The sequence below is a fragment of the Sylvia atricapilla genome, chromosome 5 (genome assembly GCF_009819655.1).
Source record: "Sylvia atricapilla isolate bSylAtr1 chromosome 5, bSylAtr1.pri, whole genome shotgun sequence".
Lineage (NCBI taxonomy): Eukaryota > Metazoa > Chordata > Aves > Passeriformes > Sylviidae > Sylvia > Sylvia atricapilla.
This window is the reverse complement of record NC_089144.1, coordinates 11,903,226-11,922,169: the sequence shown is the minus strand read 5'-3', so window position 1 is coordinate 11,922,169 and position 18,944 is coordinate 11,903,226. Positions and strand designations below refer to the sequence as shown.

The 18,944-nt window shown below is 43.3% G+C and overlaps 3 protein-coding genes across 7 annotated transcripts in view; 1 reads left to right on the top strand and 2 right to left on the bottom strand.

Annotated features, from left to right (window-relative positions):
• The window catches only part of PHTF2 (putative homeodomain transcription factor 2), a 63,641-nt gene extending 60,371 nt beyond the window's left edge, over positions 1 to 3,270 (bottom strand). For both annotated transcript variants that reach the window (XM_066318728.1, XM_066318731.1), the window contains exon 1: positions 3,184 to 3,270. The gene's annotated coding sequence lies outside the window, so the exon portion shown is untranslated. The remainder of the gene's footprint in view (positions 1 to 3,183) is intronic.
• A 295-nt stretch (positions 3,271 to 3,565) lies between these two features.
• TMEM60 (transmembrane protein 60) lies at positions 3,566 to 7,667 on the top strand. Of its 4 annotated transcripts, XM_066318733.1 has the most exons (4): positions 3,566 to 3,837; positions 4,228 to 4,277; positions 6,802 to 6,928; positions 7,016 to 7,667. In XM_066318733.1, the coding sequence occupies exon 4, from the start codon at positions 7,058 to 7,060 to the stop codon at positions 7,460 to 7,462; it is 405 nt and encodes a 134-aa protein (XP_066174830.1). In that variant the 5' UTR covers positions 3,566 to 3,837; positions 4,228 to 4,277; positions 6,802 to 6,928; positions 7,016 to 7,057; the 3' UTR covers positions 7,463 to 7,667. The 4 variants fall into 4 exon arrangements, with proteins under 4 accessions (XP_066174830.1, XP_066174832.1, XP_066174831.1 ...); XM_066318735.1 differs by lacking the exon at positions 6,802 to 6,928; XM_066318734.1 differs by lacking the exons at positions 4,228 to 4,277; positions 6,802 to 6,928 and having other exon boundaries at positions 3,566 to 3,841; positions 7,030 to 7,667.
• A 6,047-nt stretch (positions 7,668 to 13,714) lies between these two features.
• RSBN1L (round spermatid basic protein 1 like) overlaps positions 13,715 to 18,944 on the bottom strand; it is a 45,607-nt gene continuing 40,377 nt past the window's right edge. Inside the window, exons 7-8 of the mRNA XM_066318727.1 lie at positions 17,649 to 17,757; positions 13,715 to 17,565 (exon numbers count right to left, since the gene is read on the bottom strand). Coding sequence (XP_066174824.1) covers positions 16,912 to 17,565; positions 17,649 to 17,757 — 763 coding nt within the window. The 3' untranslated portion in view covers positions 13,715 to 16,911. The remainder of the gene's footprint in view (positions 17,566 to 17,648; positions 17,758 to 18,944) is intronic.

Genomic DNA, 18,944 nt, shown 5'->3' with positions numbered 1-18,944 from the left:
GTAACCTCCAACAGGTACCCCAAGAGTTTTGTTTTGTTTCCTTCATAAAACAAAAAAACATTAGAGAAAAAACAGGCCTACCTGGCTCTGTGGGCAGAAGCAATTAAGTCTGCCTGCTTTTACCATTGTCCCACAGCTCCCTATTGTCCTGTTCCACCCCACCCATAATATTTTTCCTGCCCCCCACCCATCATAACAACCATCCCAAGTGTTTGGCTGGGCCAGGAGAAGTATGCTACTGCTGATGGCTCAGAGCTTAGCACACAGACTGCCCAACAGCTGGTCACTTCTTGGAGAAGGGAGACACTCAATTATGACTGCCTTTTTCTGGGTAGGAATATTAATTTGGGTCACTGCCTGTCAAAAGTTTTATAAAAATTTGTCACGGTGTAGGTAGTTAACATCTTTCAGTTGCCATTAATTTCAGTTCCATCATCTGAGTAAGAAGTGACTCAAATGGGAGAAGACAAAGAAAGCAATTGTCAAGCTTTGTGCCCTTAATAAGTCTCACTAAAAATCCACACAAACTCAGTGATGAATCCATAAACAACACTGTTTATTGTGACAGGGACTTCCTCACAGGCAAAGGAAAACCCAAACCCCAATCTTTGAGTGTTATCATTCTCACTCACAAAGGTCCTGAGAAAAGAAAAAAATCGTCAACAATATTTCTATTATAAATAAATGAAGATATATAGAAAAAGCCAAGGAAGACAGTATATGTAACATTGGAGAATTGGGAAAGAAATAAAGTCCACTGCTTTCCAGTGACCCCTGCCAGCTCTGACAGGAACAGCACTGTTCAGCTCCAAGAGTGCTCCACCCCTCACTGCCTGGTCAACTGCCTCAAACCAGGTTGACTGGAATTCTTCAACACACCTATGTCCCCCCTCTAAAACACACCAATACTGCTTCCTGCTTCAAAACCTGCAGGACTCGGATTTCTCCTAGAATTCACACCAACACCCGGCAGCTTACAGATTCAGCTGGGATCAACTTTTTGAGACAAGCTGAGCTGCCTCTGCTTTGGGAGAAATCCAGTACTACCAGAATACCTGAAATGCTCCATGGAGTTCCCAACAATTACTGACAACTTATTTGTATGTCACATTCCACACAACACAAGAGGAAAAAATGATAGTACAAACACTAAATTAAACCAACTAGGTTTCCGAATTCTTTTTCTGGTGACTCAGGCTCATGTTTTATCCTTTGTAATATTTATACCTAGAATAAAAACATACATTGGCAGTAAAACATAGCAACAGAACGTTTAACTGCACAAACATTCCACTTCAAACATGGATTGGGATCTTAAATACACAAGTTCCAAGCACTGCTCTCAACCTTCACCTTCAGAAATGAAAGTTGCTTGCAAATACTGTACAGTGGAGTTCATCAAGGTGATGTGCACACATACATGTATAAACACCTTACTGGAACAGAAATAAGACTTCTGAGAAAAGGATTATCCTTTTTCAGGGAATCACAAGCAAAGAGGAAAACAAAGAAGATCACCAAAACTTCAGAGGTACAAAAATAGCCAAATGCATACAGCTATTTATAACCCTGAGTTTTATCCACAGAACACTTTTAGCCTCTTAACCTCAGGGAAAGTCTGATGCCAAGGACTAATGTATGTAACAGAAACACATCCTTCTGCCGCTCACTGACCACTCCAAGTGCAGTTGAAGATATTTGGATTCACTTACTAGGATTAACAGGTTATTTCAAGTGATGCACTTCTCCCTGATAAAACAGATACCACCATCTGTTTAACATCATCAACAGGAAGATATAAGCAGACAAATTACCGATGACACATCATATGTAGTCTCATTCCTATGAGAGAACTTGTGTACCCAAAGTGTAAGATGAGCTGTATTTTCTGTAGGAACATTTCATCACAAAGAATTTCAGAACACTAATTAAAGTACTTTCAACAAGTCAGGTTTTCCAATTAATTACTTTTTCCAGTTAATTATATGACAGATGGATAAGACACTGGCAAAATTGGAACAAAATGCAAGACTCAGCAGCATTACTTTTTAAGTGATCAACAACATGTAAAAGCAATAAAAGGCAAAATATCAGGCACAGATCTTGACCCTACGGACTCAAACTTTCAGTGAATCTGAAACTGAGTTTCACCCGCACAACACACACTCAGAGGCCAGGTATGAGAAACAGAAGTAAAAGCTACAAACACCTGGACAGTTCTACTACTATGGGATAAATTTTCCTCAGCTCCTTTGTTTCTCACAGAAAAGACAGCAAATAAAACACCAAGAAAATTAATGTGATGGCAGAAATTTTGAGTGATGAGAAGTTCCCTAACATTTTGATTCCCAAACGGAAAAAGCCAAGGATAAGCTGTAGTCCGGTTGCCACTGTTTTAGGGTGGAAAAGGGAAAAAAATATATAAAGGCTCAAGAAAACATGAACGCATGTACAACACGAGAATACAAGAGACGAGGTCAGAGACGAAGATGAAGATGCTGACATTCAGGACCTTTCAAAAGAAGCAGAGAACACGTTCTATCACCTGACACAGGCACCGAGGCAGCTCAGGGTCCGTTCAAGCAGCTCGGCGGGGAGAAGGTGGCTCACAGCAGAGCCCCAAGCTCGGGAAGGGCCCCGGACCGTACCCGCACCTCAGCCGCCCGCACCGACGGCCCGGCAGAGGGCACGGCAGCCCGGGCACCGACGGCCCCGGGACGGCGCGGCCGGACTCAATGCGGCTCCGCGGCGCTGCGGGCAGGGGCCGCCCGGAGCCGCGCTCGGACCCCCCGCCCCGGCGGCGCCGGGACCGCGCCGGCTCCCGCCGGAGGGAACCGCGGCGCCGCGGAGGCCGCGGGCCGCCCGCCCGTGCCCCGGCCGGGATTCCCCCGGGAGGGGGTGAGGGGCGGCAGCCGCCCCGCTCCCGCCGCACAGCCCCGAGAGCCGCGGCGGCACCGCCGGTGATGCGCGCCTCCGCCGCGCCGTCCCCCGGCGCCGAGAGGGCGCCGAGAGGGCACCGCCGCCTCGCCCCGGCCGCCCCCCCGCGCCCCGGTCGGCCCCTTCCCCAGCCGCGCGGGGAACTCGGCGCCCCGGTTCTCCCCCCGCCGCTGTCCCGGCGGGGCGGGGACGCCCCCGGGTACCGGAGCCCCCCCCGGTGCCGGGCCCCCCCGCCGCCGGTCTCACCGTTCGCCGGTGCCGCGGGGCAGCGCGCGCCGCACGCAACGGCGGCGGGAGCGCGAGGCGGCGGCGGGAAGGCGCGCGCGAGGCAACAGCTGGCGGGGGAAGCGGGAAGGGGGGAGCGGCGCGCGCGTCCAGGCGGCAGCGGCGGCAGCAACAGCGCGCCACCCGCGCGCGCCGCCGGCCAGGGGGCGGGGCCGGCGCGGGCCGGCAGCCAACGGCGGCCCCTCCCGCCCCCGGGAGGGGCGGGGCCGAGGCGTCACTGGCGGCATCGCCGTCTAACGAGAGCGCGAGGGAGGCGGGGCTGCGCTTCACGGCGAGGCGGTGGGGCCGAGGCGGGGCCGTAGTGACGGACAGCCCATTCACCAATGGGTGACGAGGGCGGGGCTCCATTCTGACCCGCCTCCCGCCGGGAGGGGAGGCCCGAGCTCGAGGGGCGTCACCGACGGCTGATGAGGGAAGGCGGGATTAACTTGAGTGACGTCGCCATCACCCAATGGCAATGGAGAGTTCCTGGACGCACGTCCTCGCTGGCCAATAGGAGGCGCGGGGCCCGTGAGGGAGGCGGGCGGTTCCCTGAGGCGGAGCGGGAGGGGAGGGCCCGGCGCCCCCTCAGCTGAGCGCGGGCCCCGCGGACCGGGGGATGCGCCGGGATCTGCGGTAGGTGACGGGCAGCGAGGGGGAGTTCCGCCTCGGGGACCTCCGGCACGGCCCGGGAAGCGGGGCCTGGCGGGACAAGGCCGTGAGGCCGAGGGAGGGGCCGAGTTTGCGAATACAAAGCTGTGTTTAAATAGGGTTTTAAACCGGGCCTACCGCAGGACGTCTTTCGAAGTGTTAAATTACCCATACGATCAGAATGGGCTCTAAAACGGTATTGGGTCGAATTTGGGTTCTGTTTAAAATGTTTTCACTGTAATACGAATCTCAGGAATTTTTTTAGGCGATGTTCAAGGTTTAAATCTAAATGTACAGATAAGTTCATGTTGTCATTACTACTGAGCTGAGTGTCATGTGTAAGTTGCCCTCCTCTTTATTTTTCCTTCGAAACAGGACAGAATTAGCTATCATAATGTCCTCGTTGTGCAGATCATCCCACCAAGGTCAGTGATGCTCCTTGGGTAGTTTCTCCTCACTGAAAATTTTCACTCTCTAATTTTGTATGTCCTGTAATAGGAGTCAAGAGCTTTTTAATTTTCACACTCCAACATGCCATCAGTGTTCTCACTGAAGAGCCAGTTCAGACCTGTAGCACAGCTGCGTCCTTTCCCAGTGTCACCAATCTCGTTGGGATAGATGGGCTCCAACAAAGAAATCTGCCCATCGTCTTTCTTTCAGCATGAGATAATCAAATGTTCCCTGTAATCAAACCCTTCATTGTTATGTCAGCTCTGTACCCAGCTCTCAGCCTTCAAAGTCTAATAGCTTTCTTTGCTTGGACTTATAAGTACCCTTGGATTTTCGTGAGTTTATATCTAAAAATGGCTCTAAAACTGACTGGAGCCTTCCAGTCCTGCCCAGACTGGCAGTAGCATCTGTTAGGGCACAGAAAGGCAGCGTAACTTCTTCCCGTGCTGAATTTTCTGCCTGTTTCTTCCAGTTGTTGCAAAGTGGTTCTTAGCAAACTGAAAGTATTTTCAAGTGAGCAGCCTTCAGATTGAGTAGCCCTATGTAATACATCTTCAGTAGCCTTGTGTTTCCTCCAGAGACAGGTGATAGCACCTTCTTTGAGTATCTGATAACCTGATACTTCTAAGAGTGTTGAGTTTCTTTTTTCCTTTCAGACCCAAGTTTCCAGTCTGTTTCTCTTTGGTTTCTGCTTTCTCCATTTTGCTAATAAGAGGGTCTCCTTCTTGTAGTGTTTGTAGCATTGATTTCTATAACTGGTTTTTCAAAAACGTTCTCATGAAAAGAATGCTGATACTTCATTTCAGAGCACGACTCTTCACTTCAGCCACAGACTTGCACTTGAGAATATTGGAAGTGTTTTCAAAATACTGTAAATGCTTTAGGCCAGACATGGTAATTGTTCTGTAATCCCCTGCCGGCTGGTTTAGGTTTGTTTCTGTAACAAGAGCAAAACAATGCCATCTAAACCTCCTCTGATATTTTTGTCCCCTTAACTCTTGAGTGCTGCTTCTGAGCTTCACCTCTCCCCTAAGGAAGAGAAGGGTGGAGGTCCTGGTTCCCCCTGTCAGGAGCTGGCTTTCACCAGACCCTTTGGTGATCTGAGCAGAACCAAGACTGTGAAAAGCAAAACTACAAAATCCTACTTTAAACTTTTTTTCCCTAGTTCAGCTCAGGGAACTGGCCTGCTTTGAAAACGAGTGTCAGCCCCAAAACAAAGTTGCACTGAATGCAACTCCCAATTCAGGTTATTTTAGGCAAAACTGGATTTTCTTACAAGAAATCCCACTGCTATCCACTAAATCAAAACCATTCAAACTTCAAACCCAGACTGAACAAAATAGTAGATCTGTTGAACTGTGTATCAGAAGACACAGATTTAAACTATAGGTTGATTTTAGTGACATGCAAAAGTGTAAGCTCCTCTCTGTAAGCTAGCAGGTCATCTCATAACCAGTTGAGACTTCTGCTTCCCTCCTTCCAGCGGCAAATCTTATCTGAGCACAGAATTTGTTCAACTTCCTAATGTGGAAAAAAACTATCCCAGTTAAAAAGAAAAGGTGCAGTGGATTTCTGCTGGGTGGGTGAGCTCAGGAGCCGTAACCAGGTGCTGTTGTGTGCATTGGAATAACAGAGAGGAAGCAGCAGCAGCCTCAGGGCACTGGGGGCACAGAGGGGAAGCAGCTCTTGTTCCTCCCTCAGCATCTGGTGCTGAGGATTCCATGCTTCAGGACACAACATAACATCACACTTTCAGTAATTCACATATTTTTGTAGTCTGGAACAAATCAAAGCTTATTTTCTTATTTCAGGTGAAAGTGGTCTAAAGAGAATTATTTAAAAAATAACTCAATTTTTAAAAATAATTAAAATACCTATTTCAGCACCATTTCACTGGCAAAAGTTATTCATTTTTGTAGCATGAAATCTCGAGGAAGATCAGAGTCCTTCACACTTCAGTTTTTTTACACTTGTAGTGAAAGGCTTTTGGCAGATGCAGTGGTAAAACTTTCCAGTTAGGAATATAAGAACTTAACTTTCATGACTGTAGTGGCAGATGCATTTGTCTTGTTTTTCTTTCCTCATGACTACAGGGAAATTTAAATCTCTTACCCAGCCAATAAACCTGTCAGCCAGTGTCTGAATACTTGAGATACCTGCCAAAAAGCAAACGTTATCTGTAGCTTTTAGTAATTTCAAGATTGCTGGCTGACAGAAAGCTGGGCAGTGCTCACTGGCTCAGTTGGAGCCCAGGTCACTTCAGCTGCAGCTCTGCAAACTGCAGGATCTCTCCCAGGGGTTTTGTGCTCCTTTGTGCTGGCTCCCATTTTACTGTGGTTGTTTTGTTACAGAGAGAGAATTGTTGTGTTTTGTTTTCAAGTGTTAGCTGCGAGTGCCTCAGTACTGGTGGAAAACGGATCTAAACATATTCTTAGCATTCAAAAATCCTTAAATGAGTCTGACAGCTTGTTTAGGATTAAAGTACAGTTCGTCTCACAGAACTACTTTAGATTAAGGCAGTGACACAGCTGACTTAAGGCACTCCCAGGGAACGGTGGACTGGAACAAACACTGTCCAGCTGAGCACGGTGGTTAGGAGAGTGCCAGGGAGCACTATGGGGGTGAGGTAAGAATTGGTCTCCTTTATGGGATATCCCTAATGGTGGTGTGGGGCCATCTTTTGACGCCTTCCCTCCCCCTTTTGTTCTGTTAGGTTGTTGCTGACAGCGAAGGACTTCTTCCCAAAGCTGTTTAAATGAGAATGTCCCTGGCCCAAAGAGTGCTGCTGACATGGCTTTTCACGTTACTCTTCCTCATCATGCTGGTGCTGAAGCTGGATGAGAAAGCACCGTGGAACTGGTTCCTCATTTTCATTCCGGTGTGGATATTTGATACAATCCTCCTCGTTATGTTGATTGTAAAAATGGCTGGACGGTGCAAGTCTGGCTTTGACCCCCGCAACGGCTCCCAGAACATGAAGAAGAAGGTGTGGTACCTCACAGCCATGCTGCTGAAGCTGGCCTTCTGCCTGGCGCTGTGCGCGAGGCTGCAGCGCTTCACCACCATGAGACTGGCCTACGTCTTCATCCCGCTCTGGGCCCTGCTCATCGGGGCCATGCTGGAGCTGGGCTACAACGTCTTCTACGTGCGAAGAGACTGAGCTGTGCCTCGGGGCGCCAGCGCCAAGGTGGGCACCAGGCTCCTAGACCATTACCTTCTGCCACAAACTGGATCTTCAAAACTGCAAAGTCAGGCTGGAGACTTAAGCGAAAGCAGGCTGAAGACTGAACGTAGGCTTGTTTCATTTATTTTTTATTTTAAAACTCACATATATTCTTGTAAATAAAAGTATTTGTTCAACATAAGCTGTTCTAATATGATTACTGTTATTTGTTACATGGAATAAGATACAGGCTCTTCGCATGCAGGTAGAAGACCTTGTCAGAGAAACCACAAATGTTCTACCCAGAGTATTCAGCACATTGAGTCATCCTAGGAAAGAGGACTAACATTTTCTGCCACTTAGGCTGTAAGTCAAGAAATAACCAGTTAAAAGTAATTTCCATAAGGAGCTGAATTTGCTTTAAAAATCAGTAACAATTGACAGCAGCCAGATAAGAGCAAGAAAAGGAATAAAGTAATACTTCTTTTTTTCTTTTGGACAGTGAGATTTCATTAGCAGTCTAAAAATAAGCAGTTTTCTAAGCTGCTGAAACAGCCCGTAACCAGTATGTGAGGGAACCTTAGGGAAACACAGTTGGTAGCTGAGCTGTGCCAGCAGTCCTGTGGTCCAGAGGAGAGAGAATGGTGATTCCTTTCCAAGTGAGAAAGCACCAGTATTGCAAGACACTGAAAATACAGGTTCAGTACTGCATTTGTACCTGCCCAAAGTGGTACCCCAACTCTTGTTCAAGTTTGTAATACCCAAGGATATGAAATTTTGGGCCGTGAAGCCTTGGCTTCATGGAGCACTGGCTAACTTAGGTGTGAGGAAATTACCTTTTTCAGGTGACGAGTGAATAGGACTTCAGGAAAAAAGTGTGTTTTGTGGACTAAAGTGCTCTTTTATGAGATCCAGTAACACCAAATTCAGATGTAGCAGTTATCTGGGACATTATTAACATGCATGCTGAAAGTACTGATCCACTTACAGTTCTGGAGACAAAAGTCAAGTCAATGAAGAACAGTCTAGGGTAACAAGACATACCAAGACCAAATGTCTCAGGAATAAAATTCTGATTATGTACATCCAACTGTACTTCTCTGTGGAAAAAAAAGTCTTCCTGAAGTGTAGATTTACTCTTGCTGTTTCATCATACAGATGTGGGTAAAAAATACAGAGGAACCATATTGTGGGAGACTGCTGAAAGAGCTTTTATCCAAGAAAACAAAATGTTCTGTTCTAAGGCAACAAATCTCAAACCAGAATATCAGGTAACAAATAATCTTTAAAATGTTTTAAGTCATATTTGTTTCAGAGTGGATAACTGTACTATCTTGCTAAAAGGACTGTACTATCTTGCTAAAAGAGAAACCAGGGAAAGACAAAGGCAGAAGAATTCTAAACTGTAGCTGTTGTTAAAAAGTATTTATAAACTCTTTATATTTATTGTAACGACACATCAGCTTTTACTAAGCAAACCCACGTACCCAGCCCCAAGATATGCACATCAGGTTATTTATGGGGAGTGCCTAGCAGGAACAGTTGTTTTTAGGAGGTGTATCTGTGCATTGTGTCATTGTGTAAAATACTTAATGGAAGGACCTTGCTCTGTGTTTGAGACTTTCTATCCATTCATGGGAGGTTCCTGTGGAGAGATTACTTCCTTCAGTCTTGAGTGACTTTTCAAGTAAAACTGGCCCTTGTGAAGAGGAAGAGCTCTGAAGAGCACAGGAGTCTCAGAAGATGCTCTCAGAGAGCGAGCACACACGTGCAGGGGCCATGGGTACCTGTGTGGGGTGCAGAGAACGGGCTTCACCTGCTCCATCCTCTTGGCTCTGTTCTGCAAACGGGAGCCTGGGCCACTGAGCCCTGCCTGGAATGGAATGCCACTCCATGGCAGGCAGTCTAGACCCTGTCCATTTGTTATGGCTGCTTTCAAATATTTATAGAGTATTTAAAGCCCTACCTCCAATTCAGGTAAACTTTGGTGACCCACTTAAGAAGCAGTGATACATGTAACAAGCATTCAAGGACCTCAGACAAGACGAGCTTATCTGCACATACACACTTACCTGTTGTAGGTATGGGACCAAACATAAAATAATACCCAGTGTCCTTTCCCATCCGCCGATTCTGGAAGAGTAAAATTCTAAATCCCGTGTTCAGAGGATGCCAGAACACCCCCATGGCTGCTCAGGAGAGCAGAGCAGCTTTTCTCAGCCGAGCTGATGATGGTAATTGATTGTTATGACATAAAACAAAAGATGGAAGAACAAGAACTGGCTTCATTGGAACTGGCTGTATTATTAGCAAGATAGGCCGTGAATGATGAATCTGCCCCCTTAATAAACCCCTTCTCTTCCACAGATGTAACAATTATCTCAAAGTTTGGCATCTCTAGAATCACACACAGTCCTTACAAATCTTTTAATTGTTGCCTCTAATTCAATAGAAAAAGATCAACAATTTCAGTGTTGGTTGTGGGTTTGGCGCTTTTTTTTTTTAAGGTTTACAAACCTTGAAATAAATTATTTGGAAAGCTGAAGCAGATGCTTCTTCCTGGTGTCATACAGAAGTCACACACAGCCAGACTGAAGTGCTCAACTTCCCAAGTTCCTTGTTCTTACGGGGAAACTTGGACAAAAGCATATCCCTTTTGAGAATTTTGTATCATATTTAACTGACCTGAACAGTGCAGAGATCTTTGTGCACAGAATGTCCCTGTTCTGTCTTATCAGAACTTCATTCAGAAGGATTTATGATACAAAGTACACTACAGCCCACTGTGACCTTTCCAGAAACTGCTGCAGGAATTAATTACATCTGTTCATAATTATGCAGTTCTCAAAGGTGCTGATCACGGCTTGGAAGTGGAACTAATCCTCCTCACACATTTTCCTAAATTTACCAACTGACCTTCAGTAACAGGATAGAACAGGTGAAAAGCAAATTTGCTGGAAGTGCAGGGAAAAGAAGAGCTCCACTCTGAGATGGGTCACACTGATTTGTGATAAAAAGGCACAAGGATGTTCTCTCAGCTCCCTGTGGCAGCTGATGGGGGGCAAAGGAGAGAACTTGGCCTTCAGGAGCTTTGTTTTAGACTGCAATTCAAAAGCTCCTTGAAACCAACTGGAAGTATTTCTCTATACTGATTAGCTATATTGGACATGGAGAGATATATTCCACATGATTTCTCTCTTTCCATCATTCACAGAAGTCTGAACACTTCAGCATGCATTGCAGGTGAGTATCAGCTTTTGTCTGATTACAGAAAATACTTAACACACGTGTGAAAGGTCATGAAACTAAAATTTTCAATGGCTGATTCATACTGTTTTTTTTTTCACTTGTCACCGTTTCAGAACAGTATCCAGTTTTGTGGGGTGTTTTTTATACTTGAAAAATGCAGTTATGTGACAAGCTACAACGAAGTTTACCCTGAATGCTCTGAGAACGTGTGCAGACACACACAAAATGCACAGAGGGCAATATCAAAGCCTGAACTAGCACAGACAGTACACAACCATCTGAGAGATGTATTATCAATATTATCTTCTGACACATCTGCATCATAGTACAGGAGCAAAGTGTTTGCCTACCCTCATGAAAATTTTCAAATTTCCACAAATGACACAAAGTGAATTGAAAGTGAAAATTATGAGACTCCCAAAAGCTCAGAATTTTAACATCAGGTGTTCCCTTTTTTTACATCAATATAATTTTGAGAAAAAATAACATGGCTTTTCAGTAATAAGGCTCCTGAATAATTGCATCCTCAGAAAGAAGCTGTTTGAATTTACCAGCATGGAAAACATAGCACTATCATGTAACACATCCTGGTTTTTAATTAGGATTGCAGTAAAAACAACTATGCTGAATTGTGAAAAGAACATTGGCACCTTTTCACTATAACTCTATGTTTTTTAAGGTTTTGATGGAGTTCATCTCCCATATGGAGCCCTCTAGACCTGAATGGCCCTGGGTACCAACTTGCTGCTGAAAAGCATCAGGCTGAGAACTAAGGCAGCTTAAGGAATCTCTGCAGCTGGACCACTGGAGTACTGTTCAATATAAATTCTGCATTTTCTCCTTGGACTTGAGGGATAAAGAATAAGAAAATCTGCAACTCAGTGACGCCATTCCCTCTGATCTGCCTTTCCTAACAAAACCAACATCTCAGGCAGACAAATACAAGAAGTCTCCCTACAGTGCAGAACAACAGCAAAAGAGCAAGAAACAGGAAAGCAATGAGAATGTGAGCTTAGTTCATCTGCCTTAATGTTCATCTCAGTGTTCCTTCTGAAGGGCATTAAAAAAATCACTGCCTAAAGATGCTTTTTTAGTCTAAAAATTCAATTTCTGTGATTAACTAAAACTCTCAATTGCTTCAGTTCACGCTGGCAAGTACCCGAGTGTTACTCTTGCATGCTAAGGATACAGATTTAGCAGCCTTGACTTATGTTAGTTACAAAGTCTCCCAGATACAGATCCAATTCTCAAGGTTTTCATCTCCAGACACCAGGAACAGCTTTCTTTGCCAACTGCCCCATTCTGTCTCAACACAACCGGATAAAAAAGCTCCCACAAAAAGCAGAGTCCTCAGAACACAGGCCTGAGCTGCACCCAACATGGCACTGACATTCCAGTGGATGGCAAATTAAACGATAAAACACAGTATCAAAATAGCTATTGAAAAATCAAACTTGATAAAAATGGAAGTTTAAACTGCTGTTTTAATCAATGTTTGTATCAGATAACTGTACACCAAATATTAAATGACTATTTAGGACTAACGCCCTCATCAGTAGGCTCATCTATCAGCATGACCAGAACAAGAGAAGATCAATGTTTAGCTGGCACTCAAGTACAGCACGGCTTCAAAGCAGAGATCATATCAGCATCAAAGCACAGAGAAAAACAGTGGTTAGAATATAATACACTAAATTTGCAATGTCAGTATCCCTGATGATTTTAACAGAAACAGCAACCTAAATATTGTGAAGTTAATCACTGCTTCTGAACAGAACACAAAATAACTTGCATTTTTTTGAAAAATGAAATGAGTGACTGATGGGAATCAGTTCCCCAAATATTCCCACATATGCTGCAATTTCAGTGGGATCTGCACAAAGTATCAGTAACTTCTATACAATTTTAAAGTGCATTTCATCTGTTTAAGAAAATAATAAAATATCAGCTGAACACAGTGACTCATAATCAAATCAAACATTCTTGACAGTCATACACAGCAAAGCACAAAGCAGTGAAAATTTGTCCTTTCCATTTCCAGCTTGGATACATCCTGGTAAGGTACAGGCTGCCACGTACCTGACCACTACAAGAAAATAAACTAAAAAGACACTTGAGAAGCTCAAGGAGTTCTTTGATCTCTTGATCAGGATCAGTACAGCTTTCAGCCTAGCAGGGTCACGTGGTAGTGTACTATCTTACAGTAGTTCATTTTGCCAATGAACAAGGAAAAAATCATGGATTTATTTTGGTCAATTCAGCATCTTATTCACATGCAGATATTAGAAAACAGTCATTTTGATAAATGAATACCAGTCTTGTGTTTCTTGGAAGACTTACTCAATTTTCCAAATCTGTCATGTTCAGATCTCTTTTACAGCATTCTACTATTTCAGATTTCCATCTCCTACATCTTTTGAAATTTCAATTTATTTACTGTGCACATGTATATCCATTCAAAAATCAACTTTATTCATCGCCAAGGAATTCTTTCACAGATGAAGAATTAAATCATCACCCTCTAAAATAATACTTTAATACTAGATAGAATTAATGTTTCAGTGAAAGTAGTATTGAAATATTCATTATAGTAACAAGGAAGGGCAAATCTGCATGCCAGCAGTACCTGTAATGAAAATGTACTTTCAGAGTCAATTTTCAGGCATTTGAAGGGCTGGGGATGACACAACACTGAGTAACACTTGTATGTAACACATGAAGTCTGGCGCCAGTGAAATGCAAAAGATCCAGTAATATTAAAAGAAAAAAATAATCACTACCCCCTTGAAAGCTTTTTTAGCAATTCTAACAATGTAATTCCTTGCTACCCAAAAATATGTACCAGGATCTAAGAAAACATTTGATTTTCTGCACGTCATGTTATTAACTGGAACACCACTGCACTGTGCAGGGAGATAGGAACAGCACCAACGGGTTTGGGCAGCTCTCTCCAATCTGCACAAGAACAAGGGCCAAAAAGGACAACAAAAACACTGGAGATTTCAGCCAAAATAACAGAGATTTATATATCATCAAAATCCAGAGAAGAGGGAAAAGCAAGGACTACTTTCAGTACAGCAGAACACATGAAAGATTTATTGCTGAAGCAAAAGCTTGAAGTTGTATGCAGCATGAATAAAGGCTGTAGCACATGATGGAAGCAAGGCCTTTGTCAGACTAATGAATGATTTGGGAGGTGAAGTTCTCAGAAAAAGTACTCCCCTCTCAAAGGACAACCTCATTAAACTTAACATACCACAGGGAGAGGACAACACTCTTTTAAATCTTTTCTTTAAAAAGCAAACAGTAATGCAGCCAGTCAGCCCAGACTGCAGACATCTGTAAATGCAAAAGGGAGGTCTGGTAGCCATTGATAACCCCATTATGGTTCAAATTCTGTCTGCAAGAAATTCTGCCTAAAGTGAGAATCTAGTCTACCTCAAAAAACCAAAACAATGCATAAAAACTGCAAAAAAAACCTGTCACTTTAAAATTCTCTTAAAGTTCTGAAAGTGGTAAGAAAAAACAGGTTGAAGATACATGCACTTCAGAAGCAAAATCTCAGGACTAAGATACCCGAGCAGAAGTTCAAGACCACTGAGTAGGTCTCCAAAAGAAAATAAAGTTCCACTCGTAAGTGTAAAGTTGTATTTGCTAATAATTTTCAAAGATTTATTATTTCTGTTTGGACAGGGCCTATGCTGCAGAAAGTTGGCATCTGTCCTGGGGGTTGTACATCCAGACTTCAATAAAATCTGATAGGTTATCAAAAATTACTTGAACCCAAACGAATGGTTAGTGTATGCATGACCAGCACACTGGTAAAATAGTTATTGTGAGTCAGCTAAATAGTTTTGGGAGTTTGGTTTGTGTGGTTTTTATTTTAAAAAGCAGCATTGTCAAGGCTTCTTTTGCTAAAGCTGGAGCCCCCATCTATCCCACCTGTAGAACTGCATGCTTGGTGCAAACTACAACCTGCAGCTCTGTTCTGCTGCTGTTCTCCCATGGGCAGCACAGAGAACAGGAATTGAAGGCCAAGGAACTCTTTGTGGATGTTCATGAAGCCAGAGATTACAGGTGGAAGCATTATTTCCAGAAAATCCAGAAAACATTCAATAAAGGGAACTGAGACCACATTCCTGCTGTAAGGAAGCCTCAAATTCTTACATGAACAAATGAATTTTTTCAGATCAGAATCTGCTAAAACAATAACTTACCACATCACACATGAATCATTTGCTCATGGCAAAGGGGAAAGCAAGATCCCTGAGGCTGAAAAACTGGTAGCAAATCTCTTAGCCAGCATTAAAGAAAACAGTAGTAAGACTTAAGGATGTATTAGCCACATCCAAGAGACTCACATTTCTATTGCTTCTCTAATACATAATTATGGCTATGTAGGAGTAATGTTTAGCAATTCAGATATTGATTTAATTAACAGTTCCTTGACAGACCTATTTTGGATTAAACCAGTCAGGGCACTCATCTAATAAATAGCTGATTTTAGTGCCAGCTGTGAGTATGCAGTAACATTTTAAATTTGAACAACCTATGAGGAAAAAACATTAACAACAGAAGGACCTCAGGTAGTTGAGCTGGACATTGCCAGAAAAAATCACATTGTTCTATTGCTACAAATGAAGCCAAAGTGACCACTAAGTGCATCAAAGTTTATAAACTGGTTACTTAAGGATGTACAACTTCCAATAATGTTAGACAGAAAAATCCTAACAAAAATCAGAGATACAGAGGGCTTTGGAAATAACACGCCTTGGATGTGAAGTTTTACATACTTAGCTGAAGGACAGGCTGTAGGGCAGTTTACTGCTGTGTGCAGCTATGTATCATTTGGCTGTGTTTGAACTACACTGGAGTACACTACACAGAGAATAAATAAGTTAAATGACAGAGTTACCAGATCAGATGCTAGCTACCCTCAAAATTCTCTCCCCTCAGAACACAAAAGAATCTAAGTGCTCCATAGATGGAGAAAGAGAACAGTTAACTTGGACACTGCTGTTATTTTCTTAATGAAACACCTCTTGCTTCCAAACTGTGACTCATGAGGAACCTTCCCACTAGACATATTGGCAAGCCTCTTTATTGCCTGGCACCATCAGCTCAGGGAGCAATTCAAATCCAGGTATGCCTCTGTGAATTACAGGTCACTGCTAAAGTTGAGGCCTTTTTAGCTTGGTAAGTAACCACTTAAATATTCTTTTAATTGCAGTCCCATAACAGATTGAGGGAGTGGTTGCTATTTCAGCTTGTTTTGTGGGTTTGCTGGTTTTTTGGTTGGGTGGGGGGGTTTTCTATGTGAAATGGAACTGTCAGAACTGTGCCCTGAGCAGGGCCAAGAGGCAAAGCCCAGGAGGGAGTTTGCTCCCTTGCACCAGCTCATCTAGAGAGATGCAGGCAGCACTGGTAGCACTCCTGGAGCCCACTGCATGTCCAACTGCCCTTCCAACAGCCAGTGTGTCTCCCTGTTCCATGTGAACATCTGACAGCAGGAGTTTGGGGCATGCCTGGAACAAGCACCCATAAGGAATCATGTGAAGGGGGACTAATTCTGCCTTCTGACTAATCTGCATTTACAAAGATGCCTCAGCTCTACCTCAGTTTGCTACAGCTCCTCACCCTCAAGGCATAAGGACATCCTATGCATTAGTGGCAGGTAGAAACATAACCACTAAGAGAGGCAGTTGAACTGAATTATTTTTTGCAGACCCAAAAATAAAACCAATCTGTTATTATGAACCTTTATTAAGTGGCTCACATTTCAGTATAAATCACACTAAAAAGATTCTTAAAAAAGATATTTACACTACAGTGCTGACACATTTAAAATGAAAAAATTGGTATAAATAAGCTCTATGGAAAAGCCTGGAATTGTCAAAAAGAATTCTGGCTCATCTTACAAAAAATATATATGTTAAATGTCAGCTCTACTCTAAAACCTACAACTCAAAATTATTTAAAGACTTCTTTATGTTAAACCTGCAGTGTTTACAGTGCATCTGGCCCTAAGTGCTTTGATACTTCACAGTTATGGACAGGCACTGAGGAATGTTACAAAGCTACATAACTATTTTCTGTAACAGATGCGAAGACAAGTCACAAACTTGCCTCACAATTTATGATCTTTACATTATTACATCATTAAGTTTAAAAAGGAATTTAAAACCATATATACAAATTTAGCACAAAAAATCATCCTCTCTTTGTCCATGCAATTTTGGATATGATGAGCTAGGTTGTCTTGTATCGTCTGGATGTACGTGACCTCCAGAGCACAACTTGCCTTGTAAGTCCTTGTTGCCAGGTTCAAATTTAGAATCCATTTCCAACTTTAGTGATGTCAACTCAACGTGATCCAGCCTAGCCTGAACATTCTGTCCCCCGACGTCATTAGGTGTCACTGTCTTTTCAGCAAGATCAACATTCATGGGCTCTTCTTTTACTTGGAAAGATGCAAGAGGTTCATGTTTTATCGGCAAGAACTCCTGCTGCAGGTACTTGGTCTGCAGAGCATCTGGAAATTTGGTGTCTTCGGAGGTATCTTTGCTCATGGTACAAATTCTGTCAGTCTGAAGTCCAACAACCGAAGACTTGGGGTCTGCAGATGTCCCTGCTTCAACAGTACTTGTGTTCTGAGAGAGTTCTTCCTCTGAATGATAGAGCTTGAGCCGGATGTGCCAAGCCAAACTACACACAGCTGAAACTGTTTTGAACTGGTGCACAACATTCCTCGGGATGAAATAAATGTCATTATCGAATAACTGGATTCTGGCATAGCGAATGCCTTCCCTTCGCAGCTGATTAAGTTTTGCATCATCAACCCACTGGACACACTGTAAGGAAAAAGGTGAGGGAAAGGTGAAAACTCTGACTTAGTATTCAGAGAACACTGACCATCAGTTCTTAGTGTGCTTACCTGTGAGAGTGGAGGCTCATGCAAATCTAACTGCATTCGCTGAACTACCTCCAAGAAGTCCTCAGCATGAAAACAAATTACATCTTTGGTTATACGAGGCTGCTCAGACCTACAGAAGATAAGAAGTGCACAGTCAGAGGCTGAAACTACCATGCTGCAGAAAATAACAAAAGGTCTGCAAGCAAGGATAAAGCAAATTAAACTTAAAAAAAACTCAACAGCTCTACCATAACCTAGATTTTTAAGAAAAAAAGTTGATCAAAACAGTTAATTCCAAAACATAATCTCGTTACACTGGTTAAACAAATTAATTACAGTTTCTTTATAAGTGGAAGTAAAGGTAGCAATAAAAGGCCAACAAAACACACAGTTTTTTATTTCTATTTTTAACCAGCCTCTTGGCTGCCTAGATGCTGAAAGACAGCTGTCCCGGATAGACTGGGCTTACTCTGTCAGCACTCCAACATGACACACCCATCAGGTACCTGAGCATGCAGCAGTCTGACTGCAGCACTATGGCAACCACTGCTCAGCAGCTCGGTCTCAAACACTTTGCTCAGAGTTAGGTGTAACAGCTGAACCTATGTTCATTAAGCTGCCACAGTGCCAGTAATCAGCCAATATTGGCATCCTCCACATCTCTTAAAAATACATTACTGTTTATGCTCACTAGAGAGAGCTACACAAGAACAAAGTCTGAATTAGGCTTTGTCATCATATTCAAATTGTTACAAGAAGTATCTCTAGTTCCAAAGCATGTCTCCCAAAGAAATGAACACCATTTATATAGCTCCTCTGGAGACATCATCTAGAATCAGCTCACAAAAGGCAAAAGCAGCTACAATCCTTGTAACTTTCTGATCTAAAGGCCAAACTCTGTTCCTCACTGAAAACATGTTAAAAAAAGCTCCACATACTTGCTTTTGAAGCATGTTTGCATTTTAAAAGGATTTTTTTATATTTACATGTGATGATATGAAGATTTCATTTATAAAGGATAAAGCTCACACGGGATTAGTTTTGCAAGGACAGGTTCTTCACCAGAAAGAACCTGGTTAAAGAGTTCTTTCCTTCCTCCTCTGGAGTCCCCCAGGCTGACAGGGGCAGGCTGCACGTCCAGGCACTGCCTGTCGGGACCAGGGATCAGAACCACAATCCCCTGCTGCTGAAACATTTCACAATCTAATAGATGTCGAAGAGCCCTTCTGAAAAAGCAAGATGATCATCTATTTCTGTATAAAGATATATATATATATGTCCTGTTATTACTGTTCTAGGAAGCAGGCAATGATGTGC

Excerpts from the sequence above, each read along its gene's own strand:
- TMEM60 (XM_066318735.1), top strand. The coding sequence starts at position 7,058 with ATGAGAATGTCCCTGGCCCAAAGAGTGCTGCTGACATGGCTTTTCACG.